This window comes from Dama dama, chromosome 25, assembly GCF_033118175.1.
Source record: "Dama dama isolate Ldn47 chromosome 25, ASM3311817v1, whole genome shotgun sequence".
Lineage (NCBI taxonomy): Eukaryota > Metazoa > Chordata > Mammalia > Artiodactyla > Cervidae > Dama > Dama dama.
In genome coordinates this window covers 76,193,946-76,217,491 of record NC_083705.1, presented here as the reverse complement: position 1 = coordinate 76,217,491, position 23,546 = coordinate 76,193,946, and the positions used below count along the sequence as shown (strand labels likewise).

General features: G+C 57.6%; 1 protein-coding gene across 1 annotated transcript in view; it reads right to left on the bottom strand.

Moving 5' to 3' along the window:
* The window catches only part of SLC6A3 (solute carrier family 6 member 3), a 35,611-nt gene extending 22,933 nt beyond the window's left edge, over nt 1-12,678 (bottom strand). Inside the window, exons 1-5 of the mRNA XM_061129359.1 lie at nt 12,103-12,678; nt 9,369-9,696; nt 7,989-8,120; nt 4,209-4,434; nt 439-577 (exon numbers count right to left, since the gene is read on the bottom strand). Coding sequence (XP_060985342.1) covers nt 439-577; nt 4,209-4,434; nt 7,989-8,120; nt 9,369-9,696; nt 12,103-12,354 — 1,077 coding nt within the window. The 5' untranslated portion in view covers nt 12,355-12,678. The remainder of the gene's footprint in view (nt 1-438; nt 578-4,208; nt 4,435-7,988; nt 8,121-9,368; nt 9,697-12,102) is intronic.
* Nucleotides 12,679-23,546: the final 10,868 nt, after the last annotated feature.

The window sequence follows — 23,546 nt, the reverse complement described above, 5'->3', positions numbered from 1 at the left end:
GGATCGAAACAGGACAGTCTGGCAGGGAAGGGGCCTTCTCTGTCTGCATTTGGGCCGTGGCTGTAGGCAGCAGTGGCTGGATTTCTGATGAGTGAGATGCGGGTGATTTGCATCTCACTGATTGTGCAAATGTGCGTGTGGATCACATGTGAAAGATGGACTCTGGGTCATGGGTGAGGCAGAGGATAGCACCACTGGAAGGCTTCTGGGGGCTGGAACATGACTAGGAGTGTTAGCCCAAGTGATGGGTGCGTTTGGGCGATCATTACTTTGGGCACCCAGACAAGGACCGAAATATCTTCATCAGCACAAATATTTTGTTGTGATTCCCCTTGTGCTGAAACCACTCTCCTGACACCATTCCTCAACCACAGCCACCTGTCCCAACGCACCACGGCCCCCTGTCCACTCCCCAGCTGGCGAGCCCTGCCCCCTCACCTTCCCGGACGTCTTCACCCCCTTCCAGAGGCTGAAGTAGAGCAGGACGATGACCAGCACCAGGCAGGAGGTGAGCTGCCAGCGGGGAGGGCCCAGGTCATCGATGCCCTGGCTCTCGTGGAGGTGCAGCACGCCACGCCTATGGAGGAAGGGGATGGGATCCTGGGGGCTGCCTCCCCGCCTGGGGGCTGGCCAGCCCAGAGACCTGCCCTCCCATGCAAGGCACGGCAGCAAGGCCCTGGCCTGACTGCCTGGGGACCCCTGTCCCCCACTCCAGAACGGCCAGGCCCCCAGCCCTAGTGGAGACACAGGCCTACCCTCTCTGTGAGGAGAAGCAGGCAAATGCAGAGCTACAGTCTAGAGTTCAGCATGCCTGTCACAGCGGCGGACAGACAAGGTGAGGGTAAGGATGTCGGAGCGGGCATGACCCAGCTGACACGTCCACCCATCAGCGGCAAGAAACACATTGTTTTTAAGTGCACGTGGAACACACAGGGATAAACCACATACTGGGCAAAGACAAGCCTCAGTAGATTTAGAAATAATGAAGTTTTAAAATATATTAGTTCACCAAGTCAGAATTAAGTTAGATGTCAATAACAGAAATATACCTAGAAAACCTCCAAATATTTCAAAATCAAAGAACAAACTTCTAAACATCTCCTGTGAGTCAAAGAAGAAATCACAAGGCAGACAAGGGGACACTTTAAACTAGTGAAAATGAAAACATAACGTATCAAACATGAGGGAGGCAGTTAAAGTGGCCTCTTAGAGGCTAGTTTGTAGCTTTAAATATATAGCTTTCAAACCAGTCAATCCTAAAGGAAACCAGTCCTGAATATTTACTGGAAGGACTGATGCTGAAGCTGAAGCTCCAGTACTTTGGCCACCTGATGCGAAGAACTGACTCCTTGGAAAAAACCCTGATGCTGGGAAAGATTGAAGGCGGGAGGAGAAGGGGACGACAGAGGATGAGATGGTTGGATGGCATCACTGACTCAATGGACATGAGTTTGAGTAAGCTCTGGGAGTTGGTGATGGACAGGGAAGCCTGGCGTGCTGCAGTCTATGGGGTCACAAAGAGTTGGACACGACTGACTGAACAGCAACAAATGTGTATTAGAAAGTAGGTGAAGGTGGTTTTAATAAGTGTTTATGGAGCTGGAGTTACACGGGCTTATTTTGGGATTTCTGAAGGCTGCTCGCACTTTGTAGGACTTACAGCTTTACAACTTCGTGATTGTATTAATAACTTCCTTGGCCTTTATGGTATAAAGCCACCAGGCTTTATACAGTGAGTTTAAATTCCAGAAAACCTTTTCAGACCTGACAGTCACTGGAGCTTGTCTCAGGGAAACTCAGTCTTCACTGCTAGTGGGATCACCTGGGGGTATTCTTGGTGTGGTTTAATAATTGATTGTGTCATTAATGATCTTTGACTGCGTTGTAAACCTTCACAGGCTGCGCCTCCGTCCTGGGATCACCTCCAGCTACGGTTGGATGTCTGCTCCTGCTGACAGCTCTTCCTGGGGAGGGGCGGGCAGCTTTCCATCTCAAGCCTTCTCTTCCAGACGGGATTTCCAAACAGACTGCCCTAGTCAGCTCTCTCTCTCTCTTTTTTTTTTAAATCCAGCTATCACATATATTCTTTCCTTTTAGCATTCTCAATAATAAATCACTAACTAGTCAATTTTTCCCCCTCTATTTTTCTTATCTGAAAATCACTTACATAAATCAACTTTTTCAGCACCTCCCAAACAAAAGGTGAAAGTGAAGAAAGTGTTAGTCACTCAGTTGTGTCCAACTCTTTGCGACACCGTGGACTGTTGCCCGCTGGGCTTTCCAGAAAGACTACTGGAGTGGGTAGTCATGCCCTTCTCCTAAGTGTCCCAAGATGGCCTCACCTGGCACATTCCACATCTCTGACAGCTTTCTGAACGTTCTAGACAACACCAAAATCCATCTGAGAACTGTAGGAAACACCCCAGCTTGGAAACTTAGCCACGGTTTTGTTGGTGAAACACAAACCCAGCTCCAGTGGGAGCTGTCTCTAGACATCTGAGTGGTGGGATGGGGTGGGGGGTCTTGGGGGTGGGGCGCCCCCAGGCACTTGCCCATAGCCCCGTCTGCTCTCCCCCTTCTGGTGCAGGGCCCCCTCCCTCTCCCCTTCTGGTCCCTTCTCTGCCATCACAGGCTAACACTGAGGTCAAGGCTAGACCAGGTCTGGGCTCAGCAGACCTCGGGGAGCACACATGGAGCCCAGGCCTTGCTCTGTGGATGAGACACTCCTAAGTCTGGGACCCGCGGCAACGAGCCGGCAGGCGGCAAGCTCCTCAGAGGGCGGAGCGACTGGCAACTCTCTGCCATCCTTTCCTGGAGGAACCTACCACCTCTGGCTTGCTTGTCACTCTGATCCTGACCACACACCCAGGTGACGGTACTGGGCCTCCGTTTCCCGTGGGGATGTCTGTCTCAGCATTTCTCAGGTGGATCTGATGGGGACGACCCCAGGCGGACCCCTGTCTCCAGCCCTCCTCTGAAACCCACTGGCCGCTGCTGAGAGCTCCTGGAGACCAGGCCCTCATCTCCCAGCTTTGGACCCCCCTTCTCCAGGCAGGCGGGCGTTCAGTGACCCTCTGACCTCCCTGTCACGGACACCCCTCCCCTCCCTCCAGACGTCTTCACTTGCTAATCCCAAACCACCAAAAGGAGTCTCTTTTGAAAAGCTAAACAGGTCCCACCGCACACCAGCCACGTGCTAGCCATACTGTTCCTGGTAAGTTCTGAGGAAGGACCTGGCCCCCTCTGGAGGCCCCCCAGCGCCCCCCACCCAAAGCCTTGGCACTGTGTCCCTGCCCATTGCTGCAGCCTTCCACAGCGGCCAGTCCTAGAGACATGTTCCCCACGTGGGGCCCCCAGAGCTGAGCACGAGACCCCGACTATCTGAACGCACAACCTCAGACCCTAGATGTCCGCAGGCTCTGTGGACTCGCTCGTCCCCCGGGCAGGGTTGCTCCGACACCCACACGACAGATGCTCCCGACACCGAGGGCTCGGCTCTGCCCTGCACATCTGGAGTCTCCCCCGGCTCTGCTGACCCTGTGGGACAGGGCCCGCCCCTCATGGACCACCCTGGGCTGCCGGCTGCTGATAAAAGGGGTCCTCTGGAAGCCCCTCTGCCAGTGGCTCTGCCCCGGACGTGTGATCACCTCCTCCAGGACAGACTTTATCACTTTCACACTGAGATGGCCTTCGTGTTTACGCTCACGGTTTCCTACCTGAAAACAAGCTTTGAAATTGTGCCCCCCTGCAATTAAAACCGGAATTATATTTTGGGCTGAGGTTCACTTTTCTAAATTGTCGGTGCACTCATTTCCACCTAGAAACATGAGCAGACTGTACCAACCAGGATTTCAGTCCTAAAGGAAGATCGCAGTTGCCGGGAACTTCAGGAGCCCACAGTAGTCACTGCGAATGCCTTTCTCAAGAGAAGTGGCCTCTCTCAGGATGTGGGGAAGGGCAGCTGGCCTGGGGGGCCAGTGGGGGGGTTCCTGTCCAGTCCCCCTTCCTGCAAGGTCTCCCCCTAGGAGCGGAGCTGAGCGGCGGGAGGTGGGGTCAGAAAGAAGCCTCTCGAGAGCCCCGGGGAGTGGGATGAGACACAGGCTGGGGAGGTGCCTCCCCGCAGCCCGGGGGCAGCACAGACCCGTGGGTGACCCCGGGCCGGCGCCCTCCCCTCCCAGGGATGGTGGCCCCGAGGAGACCCCACTCACTCGAAGTACTCTGCGGCGGGCGTGGTCCTCAGGGTGTCGTTGGGGCTGGAGCTGGTGTTGGGGGCGCGGGCATCCGAGCAGCGGGGGCTGTTCCAGGTGTGGTTGCAGTGCGTCCAGGGCAGCTCGGTGGTGAAGGAGGAGAACAGGTAGTGAAGCGCCCAGGCGATGATGACGTTGTAGAAGAAGCCGATGTAGAGCGAGATGAGGATGACGGTGTAGCCCACGCCTGGGGAGAGCGCGGCCCGTCAGCGGCGCCCCTCCCCACGGGACGCAGCTGCACCTGGCTTCCTGCAGCCAGGCAGTGCCTCTAAACACGCCCGGAGACAAGCGAGAGGGGGGGGTCCCGCCGTTGTCTCAGAGGAAGGGCCACCCCTTCCAACAGCATCCAAGGCCTACCAGACCTGCATGGCCATCTAGGGACACCCCGGTACCCGAGGTCGCCTGCAGACACACAGGAGAACTAAGAGCCACCTTGGCTGCCCACCATCACTCATAGCCAGTCAGGGACACCCAGGCTCACATAAGGTCCCCTAGGACCACCCTGGGTCACCAAGACAATTCAACCCAGGGGTATCCAGGGCCACCAGCCGAATAAAACCATCAGAAAAATTCACCACTACCCTGGGCCACCCAGAGCCATCTAGGGAGACCCAAGAACACAGAACACCAAGTCAATGAAGGCCGCCGCAAGCCACTCAGGGTCACCTAAGGACACCCCGGGCCACCCCTGCCAATAGGGCCCTGAAGGCCATCCTGGGTCACTCAGGAATACCCTGTGTCTCCCAGAGCCAAATAGGACCACTAACAGTCATGGAAGGATGACCAGGGTCTCCATGGTCACCAGCCCACAGCCACCTGGGCTCATCCAGGACCAGCCAGGCCTCTAAGACAAGCCCCACCCAGCTGGGCTGCCTCGAGTCATCTAAGGCTATTCACTGCCACCTTACTAACCATCCCTCCCCCAAGCCACTCAGGGCAGACAGAGGCATCTGGGTCCACCTAACATCACCCAGGACCATGCATGACCATCCAGGGTCTCCCAGGGTCATGCTTGACCACCCAGAGTCCCCTGGGCATGTCAGAGTGACCTCTGCAGGGTCACAAGACCTGGAATTTGGGAGAGTCACTGAGGGGCTCCTGGCCGCTGGAGTAGAATGGAGGGGCGAGCAGTCTTTGGAGGCACGTCCATCCCGTGGTGGACGGCTGGTCCTGTTTGGTGGTGGACAAGCGCTCTTGCGTCCCACTGCTGGGGTTCAGTTTAGCCAGCTCCACACAGATTTCTCTCATTTCCACATTCTTTCCCAGTTTTGCTGTTGGGACTGGCTTGGGCATCAGTATCCTGGGACCTCGTGGGCACCGGCCCTGTCCTGCCTACCTGTGGCCAGGAGGAGCTTGTCTTCACGGTGACTTTTGCAGGGAGCGCCTTGGCTTTTTTTTTGTGGGTCTAACCCTCCTTGTTTGTTGTTGTTTAATTGTTAAGTCGTGTCCGACTCTCTGAGACCCCTTGGTTGAGCATGCCAGGCTCCTCTGTCCTTCACCATCTCCCAGAGTTTGCTCAGGTTCATGTCCATTGAGCCGGTGATAGCATCCAACCATCTCTGCTGACCCCTTCTCCTCCTGCCTTCAATCCTTCCCAGCATCAGGGTCTTTTCCAATGAGCTGGCTCTTCATATCAGGTGGCCAAAGTACTGGAGCTTCAGCTTTAGCATCAGTCCTTCCAACGAATATTCAGGACTGATTTCCTTTAGGATGGACTGGTTTGATCTTGCAGTCCAAGGACTCTCAAACAACAATTCTTTGGCGCTCAGCCTTCTTCATGGTCCAACTCTTAAATCCGTACATGACTACTGGAAAAGCCATAGCTTTGTCTATAGGGACTTTTTCAGCAAAGTAATATCTCTGCTTTTCAATATGCTGTCTTGGTTTGTCATAGATTTTCTGACCCTTAGGAAAAGCTGTTTTCCTGCTCAGGACACTTCATTAAAACTCTCTTCCTACCCTGAAAGCAGAAAGAGTGACTCCGGTTTACTAATGTGCAGACATTAAACAGATCTAGTATCAGGAATGATTCCCCTGGTGGCTCAGCGGTAAAGAATCCGCCTGCAATGCAGGAGCCACAGGAGACTTGGGTTCCATCCCTGGGTCAGGAAGATCTCTTGGAGAAGGAACTGAAAACCCACTCCAGTGTTTCTGTCTGGAGAACCCCACAGACAGGGGAGCCTGGCGGGCTGTATACAGTCTGTGGGGTCACGAAGAGTCAGACACGACTGGGGTGATTGAGCACACAGCACAGACAGGCCCTGGTACATGGCCCCTCTCGGAAGACATGCTCAGTAGCGGCGATGACAAAATCCACGCTGTCCCTTCCGAAGGCCTCCTCCAGGGTGGACCCCGTCCTCGGGGAACAATTCCTCGCTGCACTTCCTTCCCCTGCACTGCCCGGGAGAAGCTGGCTCACGGTGGACTCGCCCGGCAGCCGCAGAGTCGGGAAGCCACGCGGCTTCCAAGCACCTCTCGGAAGCTGCTCCCTGGCGGTGAGCTGGCCATGGGTGGCTGCCGGAGATCTCCTGAAGGTGACAACTCTGTACACCAAATCCTCCGCTTGTGGTCTGGGGAACTCAGAGCCGCCTTTGACCAAACGCCAGAGCAGACCCAGCTCTGTGTCCCAGGGAGAGTGGCCTGAGGCGCTGGTCCTTCTGACCCCAGGGCTGTGCACAACCTGTTCCTGGGTGGGCCAGGTTGCTCATGGTCACAGCAGAGTGACGAGGGCACCCGGGGCTGGCGTGGCTCCCAGGGGACGTGGGCTTTGTCCCTCAGCGGCAGCACAGCAGCCCGGAGGCAGAAGGGCGGCAGATACAGAGAGACAGATGATAGATCAACAGACCTGATAAGTCTGGTAGGCAGGCAGATGATAGATGGCTGATACATGATAGCCAGACGGACAGATGAGAGGCAGACCTATGGATAGACTGATGGATGGATACACAGGTGGGGGACAGACAGTGCTATGGGTTGGATTGTGGCCTCCAAAATCCATTTGTTGAAGTTTTAGTAACCCCCAGTATTTCAGAATGTGATCTTACTGAAGGCAAGGTCTTTACAGAGGAAAATCAAGTCAGGGTGGGCCCTAGTTCGCTGAGACTGATGTCCCCATAAAAGGGGGAGCCTGGATGAAGAGATACACGTGAAGACACAGGGAGAGGACGGCCCCCCAAGACCCCAGCAGCGAGGCTGGGAGCAGGGCCCCCTCCCCCGGCCTCAGAAGGAACCAACCAGCACCTTGAGTTCGGACCTCGGAACTTCGACACAACAAACGTCTGCTATTTAAGCCACTCCGTTTATGGCACTCTGTATAGCAGCCCCAGTGAACTAACACAGATGACAGACAGTAGATCACAGAGATACAGATAGGAGGCTGTGTTACCTTTTCTACCGTTTTAGCACTTTGACAAAGCACCACCAGCCAGGAACTGCAGGCTGGCCTCGCCTGGGAGCAAGGACACACACTCGCAAACGCTCGGTCGTGACCGATCTTTAGAGCGGGCCTGGCATTAAAGTGCCTAGACACCCAGGAAAGCAGCACAGAATGCAGCTGCGCAATCACCCCAGCCATGCCCGGGCCCTCGCCCCGCCCCGCCCCGCGCCCCGCCCCGCCCCGCCCCACGCCCCGCCCCACCCCGCCCCGCGCCCCGCCCCGCCCCACGCCCCGCTCCACGCCCCGGTCCACGCCCCGCCCTGGCCCACCCTCTGCCAGGCACGTGGGGCGTCCCCTCCCGTTACCTCTCAGGATGGGGCAGATCTTCCAGACGCCTGCCGCCCCCTCCCTGTTGAACTGCCCGAGGGCCAGCTCCATGTAGAACAGTGGCACGCCGGCGACGACCATGAAGAACAGGTAGGGGACCAGGAAGGCACCTGGGGACGCGACAGCACGCTCAGCCTGGACCCGAGGACGCGCCAGCCCAGTGTCATCCAGCGAGCGCGCCGCCGTCCACCCGTGTCCCAGACTCGACCGCTGTCACCCTTCTTCGAAGCTCCCCGCAGGCTGGGGGCTGGGCCTCCTGCCTCTGTGCATGGCCCCCCCCTGTCACCGCACCCTGACACATCCCTCTGGGAACCGCCGTCACCCCGCCCCCCCAGGTACGCGCAGGCCCGGAGCAGAGCGGACCAGCTCGGCCGGGTGCTGCTCTACTCCTCGCTGCTGTCTGTCCTCCGCCCGGCCGGCCTTGGGTCCCCTCTCTCTTCTCCATGGGGATGTCTGTCCTCGTGAGCCATGGATCCTTGGGGTCCAACGCAGCCTGGCCCCCAGGAAGCCAGCCTGCCTCCGTCGGGCTGCGGCAGAGCTCTCTGCTGGCAGGTGCCACCGCCGGGCTGGGGTCTCTCCAGGCGACTGCGCTCTGAGCACAGAGATTGGGGCCCCACCGGCTCAGCCGTCTTCAGCTGTCTCGCTCTGCCTCACAGGAGGGTGGTTCTGCCATGGCTCTTCCTGGGAGGGGCGGGGGAGGTAGGGAGACCCCACAGGGCTGCCTGTCTTGAATCAACTTCTGTGCCTGCTCCGAAATGCCCAGCTGCTCACTGGTGCCTGGCAGGCTCTCCCCAAGGAAGCCTCCTGAAGCCCCGAAGGCGGGGCATGGAATGACCCTGATGAGTGGCAACGTCTAGGAGACTCATGGGAAACGAGCACCAACCAACTGGCTTCTCAGCTTGGATTCTGGGGGTGACCCAGGCCCATTTCTTAGTTTTCTCCCTTGAACCCAGATGGAGCAGTTCTAGGGCTGGCTGTGCAGGGGAGGCAGGGGCCGGGGAGGGGCGGAGACACGTTCCCTGGGCATCCTGGGGCTCCAAGCACAAGGGCTGCCGCATACTGTGAACACTGGGCGGGTTGGTCAAAGAGGTCGTTCTCTGGGCCTTGGAGAATTTTCTAAAGTAAAGGCCACTTTTGGGAAACAGAAGGCAGAATCACAGTGCCTCCAGCCCCCCTCCTGCTTTCCTGGCCTCGGCATCCTCGACCGGACAGAACCGTCAGGGGACGAGACCACTCTGAGCGCTACCCTGTAGGGTTCCAGGACATCCATGCGCCCCGCTCTGCCGTGTCCCGCCCCCCCAGAGCCCAACTTCCAGTGCCCTCAGGTGGGAGGGCAGAGAGCGGGCGGACAGACTCACCCCCACCGTTTTTGTAGCATAGGTATGGGAACCGCCAGACGTTGGCCAGGTCCACAGCGAAGCCGATCACGGAGAGGAGGAAGTCGGCTTTCTTGCTCCAGGTCTCTCGATCCTGGGCTTCCGTGGGGCTCTGCGGGGGGTTGAGGAGGGTGGAGTTCGTGAGCTGCACCCCGTTTTGCTCCTTGAGCAGGACGAGTTCCACCGCCTTCGGGCCCGTGGCATTGGCCTCCTTGGCTGGAGCCACCACGGAAGACATCAGGGCCACAGAGCACCTGCCCTCACTCATAGCCTCCTGGACTCGGGAATCCCGTGCTTCCACCTTCTCGGTCTTCAGCCAGCATGAAAGATAAACACACACAGGGATGCACGGGTTTAGCAGCCAGAACTATGATGCATCGGGCGGGGGAGCAGGGAGGTGTGGCTCTCCAGACGTTTCTTTGGGGGCAGAAAACAAGGTGTCCCAGCACCTAAGGAGACAGAGCCGGGGTAACCAGATGACCTACACCCCTCGTGGGGTTGGGAGACAAGCTGTGGAGGCCTCGGACCCCTGCCCTGCTCCCCATCCCCCAGTCCATTCCATAAGGTGCAGGGTGGCATCACCTCTAATGTGGTTTTAGTAATAACGCAAGAGGCTACCTTCACGCACCCCCCACTGCCGTCGTAATGTGACGATCTTCAAATGGTTTTCCATAGTCATTCTTCACAACAGTGCACACTCATTCTTTACACTCAGCAACCAAAGTCAGAAGCAAAATTTGAAACCAGGGTCACCCACAGGAATTCAAAGTTTCAAAGTAGCGATTACAAAAGTCTCCTTCAAGGAACGGCTGCACATCCACATCCATGTGGCCCCTGGACGGCCCAGGCAGGGATGGGAGCATGCGGTTGGGATTTACTGGGCTCACAGGACTAGTTCCCGGGGAGGGGCTTCATCCAGGAGATCACTTCCTAGTCACCTTCACGACACTCTGGGTAGTGAGTCAGGGAGGATGGAAGAAATCACACAGTCACGCCAGAGAGCAAGGTGGGCGCTCAAGGCCGTGGGAAACTTCAAACATGACTTCTTCTGGCGTCTGGATGTTTCAACTGCACACACTCACAGATGTGCACGTGTGTGCGCGCAACACACACACACACACACACACACTCTGAAGCAGGAGGCAGCGGGAACGGGGTGACTTTCCTCTGCATCCGAGTTTGAACAGAAACTCACAACACAACTCATCACAGCACATTCCTGAGACGGATGAAGAGGCACAGAAGGGACTCGAGGGGAGGAGCAGTGGGACTGGCCTGCTGCAGGGTCCAGGGGAGCGGGCGGGGCTTGTGCAGACCCCAGCGGACTGCTCTGACGGCAGCCCTCGCAGGCGGGCCAGAGACCACCTGCCAGGGAAACCCCAGCTCGGGATTTGGGGTGAGCCCACCTCATGCCCGAAGCCACGGCCTCACAGGCCAGGCTTGGGCACAGGAAGCAAAACGTGGTGCTTAGGCAGCGTGGTTCTGAGCCCAGGGCAGAAACAGAGCTGCAGTGGGCTCCTACAGCCAGCCTGCATGCCTGGAGCCTGCTCACACCCCCACCTCCCTGGGCATCCCTGTCCCATCTTAGACATCAAAGACTAAACCCTGCGAGAAAAAGCCACACTGAGAAAATCACCTGGGGTTGGATCTGGGGGCCGCTTGCCCAAGTGGCCCCCAACCGGCACAGGTCTAGTTTAACAGGGCGCCAGTTGGGCAGGGAAGCTGGGCACAGCAACCCCCTGCCCAGCGCCCTCTCCTAGTCTGGGGCAGGGGCCACGGGGAGCACACACAAGCCCCGCGCCCCGTCTCGGGCTCACACCTCTCGGCTACCTCACCTTCAGATGGTCAGTTGCCCTGTTGCAGTGCGCTGTGCATCCCAACTGTCGGCGACTTTTGCCTGTGGCCCCCCCAACCCCGCCCCGACGGTTCCCGCCCGGGCCCGCGCCCTCGGCCTCAGACTTCAGGGGACGCCGGTGCGCGGCGCAGCCCACGGGGGTGGCCCGGACTCACCGGCGCGCCCAGCCTCTGTGCCGCTGGAGACCCGCCACCCGGCGTCCGCGAAAGCTCCAGCTCCGGGCCCGCGGCGCTCAGGGCTCTTATCTTGTCTCCGGGACCCGCCCCGCCAGCCGACGGGGGCGCCTGCCCGCCCTGGCTCCGCCTCCGTGCCGCCCCGGTGGGCGGAGGGTGAGCGCGGCCGCGCCCCGCGCCCCGGGCACCCCGCCCGCGGGAACCCTCGGCGGAGTCTGGGCGGCGGCGCCGGTCCCCCGGCCCGCAGCGCGCTCTGCCCGCGGCCTCAGGCGTCCTGGGGCCAGGGGCGCATGGGACCCGGGACTCCTGTGGTCCCAGGCCTCGCAAGACCAAGTGTGAAAGTCGCTCAGTGTGTCCGACTTTTTGCGACCCCACGGACCATACAGTTCTTGGAATTCTCCAGGCCAGAATACTGGAGTGGGTAGCCATTTCCTTCTTCAGGAAGGGCGCTTTTCCGTCTCCTTCCCACCCCAGCTTGCACCCCAGAGCTGCCCCGCGCACCCGTATTGGCTTGGAGCTTGGGGCTCCCTCGGCCCACCCACTGCTCCGCCCCAGTGAAACCCGGGAAGGGCAGTCGCGACGGGGAAGGAGGTGGGCGGCGGGCGGGGACCGAGTGGGGTCTTGCCTCCCTCCGCTTCCTCTCCCCCAGCCGCTGCTGCACCGGCCTGCACTCTGACGCTGTACCCACCCCGCTCCCCAGACCAGTCGTCTGGAACTCTCTCGTCGGTTCCGTCGTCTCCTCCCCCCGCAGCCGCCCCTCCCGAGGTCCGTCTGGCGCCCTGGGGACATCTCCCTGACCAGTCGTCCCTCTCGAGCTGGGGCGGCTTGGGAGCGGCGGTCCTGCCGCGACCCCGGCCTCGCCCTGGGTGGGCAGTCTCAGACCCCGCCCGGTCTCCGCCCTCTCTCCTCTGGCTGTGCACCCCGGCGGCGAGGTACCCATCCTCGTCCGGATCCGGGTTGCGGAGATGCGAGTCCTTCTGTGGCCCGAGAGACGCCTGCGCAGGAGCCAGTGTCCGCGCGTCGGGCAAGGAGAGAAGCGTCCCCGCGCTTTGCCGACCTGGAGCGCGAATCGATTGGAATCAAAGGGCTTGAATCACGCTCGCATCGGAAAATGATTTCCCGGACGGCCGGAAACCACAGCGGTCAATACCTGCTCCCTGACCAGGCGGACTGGGATCTTTGCCGAGATGACTCCCCGCAAGACTGTACATTCGGGACGTGGAGGGATGGAGTTCCCAAGCCACCAAGCAGGCCCCGGACCCTCAGGTGCAGGACAGCGTCCAGGTAGGTGGCACCCTGGCTCTGCATAAGGAGGAGCCCTCTGGGACACCCAAGCTGCGGCAGCCACCCTCCCCTTCCGACTCCGTGTAAGCTTTGATTTTCCCACCTGGCGGCCCCTGCCCGGGGGCGTCCACACAGCCCTCTCCGCTCTGAGCCACATGCATGTCCCTGTTCGGCACTGTCCCTCTGCCAGGGCCTGTACACCACCCTGGCTCCTCAGTACCACCATGCCCATGGCTCCAGCTTCATCCCAGAGACCACACCTCCCTGCCCCTCCCGCAGCCTCCCCACCGGGGGCTGGTACCTGGTGCCCAGAACACCATTGGTGCCCGGGCCGGGGCTGATACTTGGTGCCAGGCAGGAACCACCCTTCCAGCAGGAGGGAAGAGCCCAACACTCAACGTCCCAGCCTCCCTGCTGCTGAAACAAAGATGTCTCAGGCTGGGTGGCTTACAAAGTCGAGTCCCCCCAGGACAGAAGGGCCCAGAAGCACTCTGGAGCCGCCTTTATAAGAGCACCGGCCCCATTCATGAGGGCTCAGCCCCCGCTGGGGCCTCATCCCGCCAGAGCCACCCTCCAGGACCATCCTGGGCCGGGGGGAGGGCATCAGCATGGATTTGGGGACATGCATGCAGGGAGATGACAGGGATTTCACAAGATGGTGACGCGCCACCTTGAACCTGTGAGGACCAGTGGCCATCCCAGCAGGCTTTTTGCCTACAGACTCTCCACATCGTGAGTTTCGAGAAAGAAGAGGCATCCTAGGTTGGGGCTTGATGGACAGGGTCACAGGAACACAGGGTGGAACCAGCCAGCTCAGACGTGTATGTCTGCAAGCACACACACTAGATGGAAAGACCTGGGAAGGCGGGTGATCCCTGTGGGGGCCAGCCTCGGCCCGAGCCCACCCAGACGGGGCTACCGCCTCTGTGCCAGACAGACCCAGACAGGAGCGACCTGTCATGATGTTGCTAACCTGCATGAGGAGAAGGGTGCTGTGGGCATCCCGGGGCGCTGACACCCGCCCGGTCTCAGGACGAGGGGCCCAGGGATGCTGGAGAACAGTGACTGAGGGAGCCCGGCCTGAGGCCTGGCTGCAGAAGACTGAGAAGGCTGGATGCCTGATGGTGCACCTGCATCATCCTGGGCGGGGTCCCCCGCCCTCGGCCCCCTGGCCAGCACCTGTGCAGGTAGAACCTGTGGGGTTAAGATAAACAGCCGGCCTTCACTGGAACTCGGCCCAGAGTTTATCTTCAGAGTGACTGCTGCTGGCTCAGAGGCCTCCACGGGTGATGGTGACTCAGTCCCGTCCTGCTGACCCTTGAGCAGTCGCTCACCGTCTGCCGTGGACCAGCCGCAGCCGCAGGGCCTGGGGCGGGGGGGGCCTGTGGCCAGGCCACTGTCCCCACTGCGGCTCTGCCCCATTGGAGGTCGCCGCTGGGTGTGGCCCTGTCTCAGCACCCCGACTTCGGGGGACCGCGTGGGTGCCCCCCCACAGCTGCCCCACCCACAAAGGACAAAGGCCACGTGCTGACGTCAGGGTCATGCCTCTGAGGTTCCTGAGAGGCTGGAGCCCTGGTGGATGAATGCAGGTTCTATCTGAGCATCAGAAGGCCGCCTGCAGGTGAGGGTGGTGGAGCGGGGCGGGACCGAGCGGAGCAGGTCAGCAGCGCGGGACATGCTGGTCCGTCCCCAAGCCACACAGGCCAGCAGGTGCCTGGCTGGAGGGACGAGTGTGTCCTCAAGCTCAGGGGGAAGAGCTAGAGTGCTCAGGAGTCGCCATGCAGGTGACGGGGTTGGTCCCCGCTTTATGTGACTGGCTTGCTCCAGCCGCCAGGGCTGACTCTGGAGCCAGAAGTCTGAGATCAAGGTCCTGGAGGGGCTGGACCTTGCAAGCGTTGGGGGGGAGTCTGGTCCAGGCTCCTCCAGCTTCTGAGGGTTTGCTGGGACCCCAGGCTTGTAGAAGCATCACCCCATCTCTGCCTGTATACGCACAAGGTATAATGTGTGCGTGTGAATGTGTGTGTGATGTTGGATCAGGCCTGCCCTAATGCCTCCTTTTACCTCGACAACCCCTGTAAAGAACTCACCTCCAATTAAAGCCACAGTCTGAAGTCTTGGGGCTTAGAATTTTGACATCTGAATTTGGGGGCACAGTTCAACCCACAACAAAGAGGAACCTTAACAGGCCCTAGCGTGCTGCAGCCCATGCGGCTGCAAAGAGTCAGACAGGACTTAGTGACTAAACAAGAGGCCCATTCTCCAGGGGAGCAGCTCAGAACTTGTCAGAGCCTCCTGCAGTCCATGGGGTTGCAGAGATCGGACTTGAGTGAGTGACTAAGCGCACACACACACAGGACACGTGGTCCCGCAGCTCAGGCCAGGACGTGCAGACTTGGAGGCAGACAGAGCCAGTGCAGGAGAGCTGGCCTCCGGCGAGCTGATGCTCTCAGGGAAGAAGGGCCTCTCGGGGGCGCTGCCGCTGGAGGGTGGAAGAGGATGCCCCCTCCCAGGGCGCTGGCAGGACGCGAGGGCCCTAGCTCAGGCTCCTTCCCTCCAGTCTTGCTTTAGATGTGAGGGGCCAGCGCTCTGTGGCTGCACCTTCCTTGAGGCCCGGAGCCCACGGGTCATCTGTACGCGGCTCCCCATCCTCCTGACCCGGTGCTCGGAGAGTCGGTGCCCACGGGGCTGGCAGGACTCTGGGTACCCGCCTGAAGCCCGACCCCAGGTTCACGGGCTCGCACGACCTTCACGAAGTGTCCTGGCCTCTGTTCTGCTCTCTGCTCGCTGCTCACCCTCACACGGTGCAAAGAAGACCCAGAGAGCCACGGCTTCAGGCGCGACCTTCAGGGCGCGCGGGGTTCTCTGCTCGGCAGCCTTCTGCCCTCGGGGGCGCCCGGACGCCCCGCCCTCCTGCCTCTCGCGGCGGACAGAGGCACGTGAGCAGAGAAGGAAGAGCTGCGCTACAGCCCGAGGGCGCGGGTGGAGGGGGGCGGGGTGGGGAGGAGGGGGCGCCGGAGTGAGAAGTCACCGCCCGGTCCCCCTGAATTTCTCCGGGACCGGCGCCCCCCCACACCGCCGGGTGTCCGGCCCTCCCCACCTCCCGTCACCCCCGGGAGTCCCCCCACACCCCGGGCGCCCCCGGCAGGAAGCTGGGAGCCCGGGACCACGTTTCCCGAGGGCACTGATGGGAGTTTGCGGTGGAGAGCTGGGCGGGGTCCGTGCCGGCCGTTCCGGAGACCGCGCAGGAGTGGGGTGGGCGGGCGCACGCCCGAGTTATTCCCAAGGTTCAGTGTTGAGGGGACCCCGGGGCCAGCGGCTCCCCCAGAGGGTGCCGTGGAGCCGGGGCTCACCCTGAGACCCCGTCAGCTGGGCTGGGGGCCTGGGGGTGGGGGGCGGCCTGCCTTCCTAACAACTTGCCGGGGGATGAGCTGCGGCTGGTCCCGGACCACACTCCGAGAAGCAGGGACCTGGCCGGACCCATGGGGCGCGGAAGGTTCTGGAAGACAAGGGTGCCGCGTGGAGCCTCTGGCAGCCCTGCAGGGGCTCAGTGCAGACCTTGGGGGTTTTGGGGAATAACAGAACATTCTTCAGAAAACCCTTGTTCTCTGGGGTGAGTATGCTCCGAGCCACAGCTCCCGTCCCCAGGTGAGCGAGCCCCGTCATTTGGAATGCTCGCTCATCTGCCCAGCTGGGACAGAGACTCGCTGTGAGCTGAGGCGCGCTGCCCCCGCCCCCATCGGTGGCACTCCGTCAGCCCATCCCCGGGCGGCAGGGCCCGTCTCACGACCATGTGACCGCAGAAGGACATGGGTTCCGACGTGTGCTGACCCCGCCAGCGAGGCAGCTGCACTCAGCAGGGAGGGGAATCGTCCTGGGGGCAGACACCCCAGTAGGGCACCCTGAGCTGAGAAGCGGGGAGGGTCAGAGGTGTGGGCCTCCGTGATTCTTTCGCATTGGCTCGTGTATCGTGGAGACAGCACAGAAATTGAGAAATTAATGATAAGAGCTTTATCTGCAGATGACGTAATCACCTATGGAGACAGTCTGAGTGAATCTACAAGACAAATGCTAGAATTAACAAGGGAAGTTAGAAGGTCCCTGGATATATAAACATCAGTTGTGTTTCTGTGTGCCAGTAGCAAGCTACCGTAAAATAAAACTCATAATAATTTCATTTTGAATAGGATCCAAAACAAACTGCCATGTGTGTGCAAGACACAAATGTTGAAAACATTGCTGAAGAACTAAAAGGCTGAAGGAAGTGGAGAGACCACATCCATGATCTTAAGTCTTAGTGTCACGAAGATGCCAATTCTTCTCAAACCGAAATTCTAACTGGCTTTTTTGAAGAGCTCAACCAGTTGGTTCCTAAATGTATAGGGACTCAGGATAGCCAAAACACTGCTGAAAAAAGACCAAGATTGCAGGACATTTTGTGACCCAACCACCCACATAAAGCTGATCTTATTTTCTGTCATTATCTTGCCATTCATGCCCTTGCTTTACAGCTTTATTGCACGATGAACCATGACTGCACGGATGTGAAATGCACAATTTGGGAGGTTTCTGTGGTCACAGAACAGCACCGTGAGGATAATATTCCTTGTGTTCAGACCCTCCTCATGCCCCTGTGTATCCTCCTTTATCCCGCCCCACTCAGGCAACCACTGTCTGCCAGCTACAGATCCTGTATTCTTCCTGGAATTTTATATTATTGGCACCACACCATAAGGACTGGTTTTTTTTGGTCCCTTCCTCCCTCCGGCGTATTTAAGTTGAATCTGTGCTGTTTCCTGAGTCAGTGATTTCCTTTTGTCGCTGACTAGTATTCCATCATTATAGATAGAGCGTCATCTATTCACCCCTTCACCGGTTGATGGACATTTGGATCTTACAAATAAAACCCCTGTGAACACTTGCATACAAGCCTCTGTGTGGACATGTGCTTCCATCTCTTGAGTAAGAGCTTAGCTGTGGGATGGCTGGGCCATTTGTGTTGATGTGCATTTAACTGTTTTTTAAAACTAACTGTTTTGCAAAGTGGTGATGCGATGCCATTTGACGTTTCTGTGAGCACTGTGTATGAGTATTTCTCTTGCTTTGTGTCCTTGTCAACACTTAGAATGGCCACTTGATTTAAATGTTTAAATTTTAGTCATTGTAATAAGCGTGCAGCAGAATCTTGGGACAGATTAAACTGGCATTTCTCTAGTGACTAAAGTGTTTTGCAGTCCCTCTTGTGTGTGGTTGCCATCCTCATCACTTCTTGTCAAGTGGCTGTTTAAATCTTATGCACATTCGGGTTGTTTGTTATGTTATGTGAAGGTGTTAGTCATTCAGTCGTGTCTGACTCTTTGTGACCCCATGGACTGGAGCCCGCCAGGCTCCTTCTGTGTCCATGGGATTCTCCAGGCAAGAATACTGCAGTGGATAGCCATTCCTTTCTCCAGGGTAATCTTCCCAACTCAGGGATCGAACCTAGGTCTCCTGCATTGCAGGCGGATTCTTTACCCTCTGAGCCACCAGGGAGGCCCGCTTGTTAGGTTAGATTCTTATACAACTGTTGAGTTTTGAGAGTTCTTTATATATTCTGGATACAAGTCCTTCATCAGATAGATGACTTGCAAACATCTTTTGCAATCTTGGATTGTCTTTTCATTCTCTTAATTGAGTCTTTTGAAGAAGAGAAGTTATTACTTTTGATGAAGCCCAACTTACCAGTTTTTTAAATGAATCCTGCTTTTAGTGCTGTATCTGAGAAATTTTTACTTCACCCAAGATTGCAAAAATTTTTCTCCTAAGTTTTTCTCTGAGAGTTTTAAGTTTTAGGTTGCGCCCTTGTGTGTAGGACCCGTTTGACGCTCCCGTGGTGTCAAGTGTAGGTCGGTTTCGTTTCCTTGTCCTGTGGGTCACGCAGAGAGACGTGCTGAGAACTTGAGGCACGGCCGTGTGGGCTGGCCTCTGCGTCCCTGCGGCCCTGCCGACGTGTGTCGTTCACGGGGAAGCCCTCTTGTCAGCCGCACACCTCAGGGTCACCATGTCCTCCTGGGAGCGACATTCTTATTGTGCATGACCTCGCTTAGACCCTGGGCTGACCACCGGGGGTCTGAGCCTGATGTCCACCCCACCTTCTCTTGATGCGGTTGGCACCGCCCTTTTCCTTTGGCCCGTTGGTATCCGTGATAGGTGTGCTTGCTGGCATTACGTGGTCAGGTCTCATTTTACATCCTATCTGATGACTTCCGCTGATCACTGAGGGTCCATGACCATTTATGTTTAACGTGGTGCTGAAACAGTTGGGTTAAGCCCACCACGTACGGCACCGTGCCCTCCATCCCCTTTACCAATGTTTCTGCTGTCCTTCAGGCTGGGAGTTTTGTTTCTGAGTCCGTGTCTGCCTCCTCTGCTGGACTCTGAGCCGTGTCTCTTTGCTGTGCTGCTCCGGCGTCGCCTTTCCGTGACGCCACACCACTGCACGCCGCCTCTGCGCCGACCCGGGGCTGCTGCTCGGCACCCCTCCTGGCCACCGTCGCATCATCACCTGTGTGTCATGAACCCCGGGATGCGTCGTCACCTTTGCTTCAGATAACCACTGTGGACAGAGCTCTGAACAACGAGGAGCAGTGCTTCTGTCCCCCACGTGGTTCCGGCTGAGCCCCCGCAGGCCCGAGTCCGGAGCGGAGTCACTTTCAGGCTTGAGGACCTGCATTCTCACTGTGCCGTGAGGTATGCCAGCCGGCTGGCGATGGATTCTTTCAGCTTTTGAGTTTAGAAACACTTTTGTTTTTCTTTGGGTTCTTTTTCTTTTTTTGGTGTTAAAAGAGATTAAAATTAAAATACACGCTAAAAAAAGAGATGCTTTTGCTGCGTGAAGCGTCCTCTGTTCGTGGATGCTGCGGGGTGCGGCTCCGCTCTCTGCTCGCCTGTTGCTCTGAGCCCTTGGCCCTGCTGACTCTCTGTTCCTCGTCTGGTCTAAGCATTTGGTTACGATGCTCCTGGTGCGTCTCCTCCATGGCACTCCTGCTTGGAATCCTTACGCTTCTTGGACCCAGGGCTTTATAGTTTGTATCCAACTTGGGAAAGTATTTCTTCACATATTTTTCTGTCCGCCCTTCTCCTGTGGGGACTCCAGCGGCAGGTCTGTCAGGCGACGTGAAGTCCCGCACTCACGGATGCTCGGTTAGTTGCCTCTTGCCTCTGTTTTGGTTTGGCCAGCTCCTGCTGCTGCCCTTCGAGGTCACTTGCCGTCCCTTCTGTGAGGTCAGTCTCCCTTCCTCCCAGCCGGGGTGTCTTGCATTGCAGACGTTGTGGCTCATGTCTGCAGGGTTCAGATCTGTCTTTTTACATCTTGTCTCTGCATCTACATTGGGCTGTGCCGAGTCCCGCTGCCGTGCGGGTTTCCCCGTTTGCAGTGCTCAGGCTTCTCTCTGGAGTGTGGGCGCCAGGGCTTCAGTGCTCACAGCGCATGGGCTCAGTGGTTTAGGCTCCTGGGTTCTAGAGCGCTGGGTCAATAGCTGTGCAAAGGCTCAGCTGCTCTGGGGCCTGTGGGGTCTTCCCGGACCAGGGACAGAACCCATATCTTCTGCATTGGCAGGTGGGTCCCTTACCGCTGAGCTGCCAGGGAAGTCCAGATTTGTGTCTTTTAAAAGACACCTTTTGCATTTCCACCGTGGCCAGCCTTGCTTCCAGCCGGCATTTGAACACAGAGTCCAGCGATTTTGCATAGTGATCGTCAATGCTCTCATCTACTAATACCATCACCTGAGTCACTTCTGGGTCTGTTTCTGTTGATGACAGGTCATCTTGCCTGGAGTTTTGCACCTACGTGACCTGTGATGGGAGGCAGAGCATTGTGAACTTGACCCTTTGGGTGCTGGGTAGTTGTATATCCCTCTGAATATTCTGGAACTTTGGGCTGCAGGCAAGCTCCTTGCAAAGAGTTTGGTCATTCTTTCAGGTCTCGGTCGTAAGCTCTGTGTGCTGGGACCAGCATCTTGTTTGGCTGAGGGGCTACGATTTCCTGATGGTTCAGGCAAAACCCATCTGAGTTTGCACTGATCACCTCTTCCAGGACAGAGGTGAAACCAGCCACTGCTCCTCCATCTTGACCAGAAGCGAAATTGTGGACTCATTAACTTCTGTTAAGTTGAACTAATCAGAGCCTGAGCAGCTCTTGACGACCCCATGACAGAGACCGACCCTCGGCCCGCAGACCTGGCCAGACACGTGTGCAGTCAGAGTGTGGAGCTGGGTTCTGCCCCTGGAACAGGAGGCTTCCTGCTGATCAGAGGACAGACAGCACCGGCCGTAAATGTCTTGAGGTTTAATGAGAGTTACCCTTGAGCCAGGCAAAGAGTCTGTTTTGTCAGCTGCTTCATGTGCATTTTTAATAGCAACTAAGTTTGGTAAACGAGGTTGTTCACATTTTCTACATAATTGCACTTCTTTCCTTGGTGGGTCTATCGATTACTGAGAGAATTATGTGAAAAATCTCCAGTTCTCTTTGCTGATTTATTTGTTTCCTCTGTTCATGCTGTCTGTGTTTGCTTAGCACATTCCGAGCTGCGTTGCTGGGGATGCACACCTTTAGGATGACTGGTCCTTCGGGGGAGCTGAACCCTTTATCAGCTGCGGTGTTTGCCTTGACACCGTAATCCGCCTCATCTTAAAGGTCACTTAGTGCAGTATTAATCCTGCCGTATCAACTGTCTCAGAGTTATGTTTGCATATTACATATATTTCCTGTTTTTTAACTTTCAGTATGTGTTTAAAAAGCATATAGTTAGAATTTTTCGTTTGTTTTTTAGTTTGGCCTAGCAACTGTCCTTTAGGAGTTTTGGGTCTGTATTTGATGTAATTACTAGTGTGGTTGGTTTCATTTTACCATTTGCTGTTTGTCTTCTATTTGTATTACCTGTTCTTTTCTTTACTGTCCTGCTTAGTTTGGATGAAATTATTATCCAAAAATATTCCATTTTATTTCTACCATAGGTTTATTAGTTATAGCAATATGTTTTTTAAAAAAATTGTTTATTTTTTGTTTATTTAGTTTTGGCTGTGCCAGGCCTCTTGTTGCTACGCGGGCTTTTTTCGAGTTGGGGTGTGCAGTCTTCTCACTGCACTGGCTTCTCTCGTTGCAGAGCCTGCTCTAGACCGCGGACGTCTGTAGTCCTGGTGCTCGGGCGGAGCTGCCCACGGTTGTGGGATCTTCCCCAATCAGGGATTGAACCCATGTCCCCTGCAGTGGCATACTGATCCTTAGTCACTGGACCACCAGGGAAGTCCTCCCTCTTGTTTTTATTTTGCTTTCTCTGGAGGCTCACCTGCGTTTTAAGTGTTCACAGCCCCGCTTCAGGTAACACTCGTCTTTTCTGCAGAGTCGGGTCCCCACGTGTGTCCTGTGCTTACCTGTTTCCACAGCAATATTTTCTTTTTCTCTGGCTGCCTTTAAGGTTCTCTTTACCAGCGGCTTCCAGAACCTTTTGTGATGAGCCTTGCAGTATTTTTGTTGTATTTCTTCTGTTTGTGGCTAATGCAGCTTCTTGGCTGTCTGAGCTGATAGATCTGGGAGAAGTCTGGCTAACATTTGTTCAATGTTTTTTCTGTCCTACACCCCTCTCTGGGACTGGCGTCTCCCGTGATGGGACCCTTAGTGCCGCTCTGGGTCGGCCTCCTCCGTCTGTGCTCCGTCGGATGCACACGAGGGGCTCACGGTGTTTGCCCTGCAGCGTGCATCTCAGGTACCCCGTCCAGGGTAGGACTTGGGTGGTGGCTGTGGCCTCTCTTTCCAGCCAACCCAGCGAGTACGGGTGACAAGGGACAGAGGGGGTGGGGTGATGCACACGCCCCACCCAGAGCTGAGCCAAGAGCAGCCAAGGCCGGCCTGGCTGTTGCCAGACCCCACCCACCCCCCCGGCCCCTCGTGTCCTGGAGGGGAAGGGCTTGTCCTGTCGTAATGCTGTCCCTGTCCCCCACCCCCATCTCCGAGCCTCCTCCAGCACCGAGGGCAGAGCTCACCACCGCTGACCTCCCACCTCGGGTTACGTCGGCAAGGGACGTTCACTGCAAGGGAAGCCTGGCACTCTGAGCAGGTCCCCACCAGAAGCACCAGCCTGATGGACAGAGGGTCAGCGTCTGACGCCTCAGTGCCGGGGTCGGTCCTAACCGGGTGCCCGTGGCACGTCGGGTGTGTGTGGAGCTGGTCTCGGCAGGGCCCATGCCTGTGACACGGGGTGGGGGTGTTGGGAGGAGCCGAGGGGAAGCTCTTCTCTCCTGGTGACCCCAGGGACCCGCGTGGCTCTGTCTGGGGATGTCCTGGCTCGCCGTCCGCTGGACACATGTCTGGCCTGTGGGGCTTGGGGGTCAGGTGGTGCACAGTGGCTGGGAAACGTAAGCGGGGCTGGCGTTGCGCTTCTGCAGAAGCGTCAGCCTCTTCTCCCTTCCCCGAGCGTCCGCCTGGTGGGTCCCAGGAGAGGGGCTACGCGGGCAGACAGGGATGTGGGGATGCGCGGAGGGGGAAGCGCCTGGGGACAGTGAGTGAGGGTCACCTGTCACTGCCCTGAAACTTCTCTGCCGCTCCGGGCTCGTCCGTCTTCAAGGGCTCAGTTCCCCCGGCTGGGATGCTCCTACTTAGGGACATGGTGGGGCCACTGCCCTGCAAGCTTAGGTGGTCACAGCTGTTGGGGGTCCTCCTGCCAGTGAGGTAACAGGATGGCGCCCTGTGACAGATGCTAACGACAGCGTGGCGGGCAGGGGACCCTCTGGGCGCCTCTCAGCTCTTTCCCAGCTGATCCCGTGACCAGTGGAGGCAAGACCACAAAGGCTCCAGGTGCTTTGGAAAGAAAATGT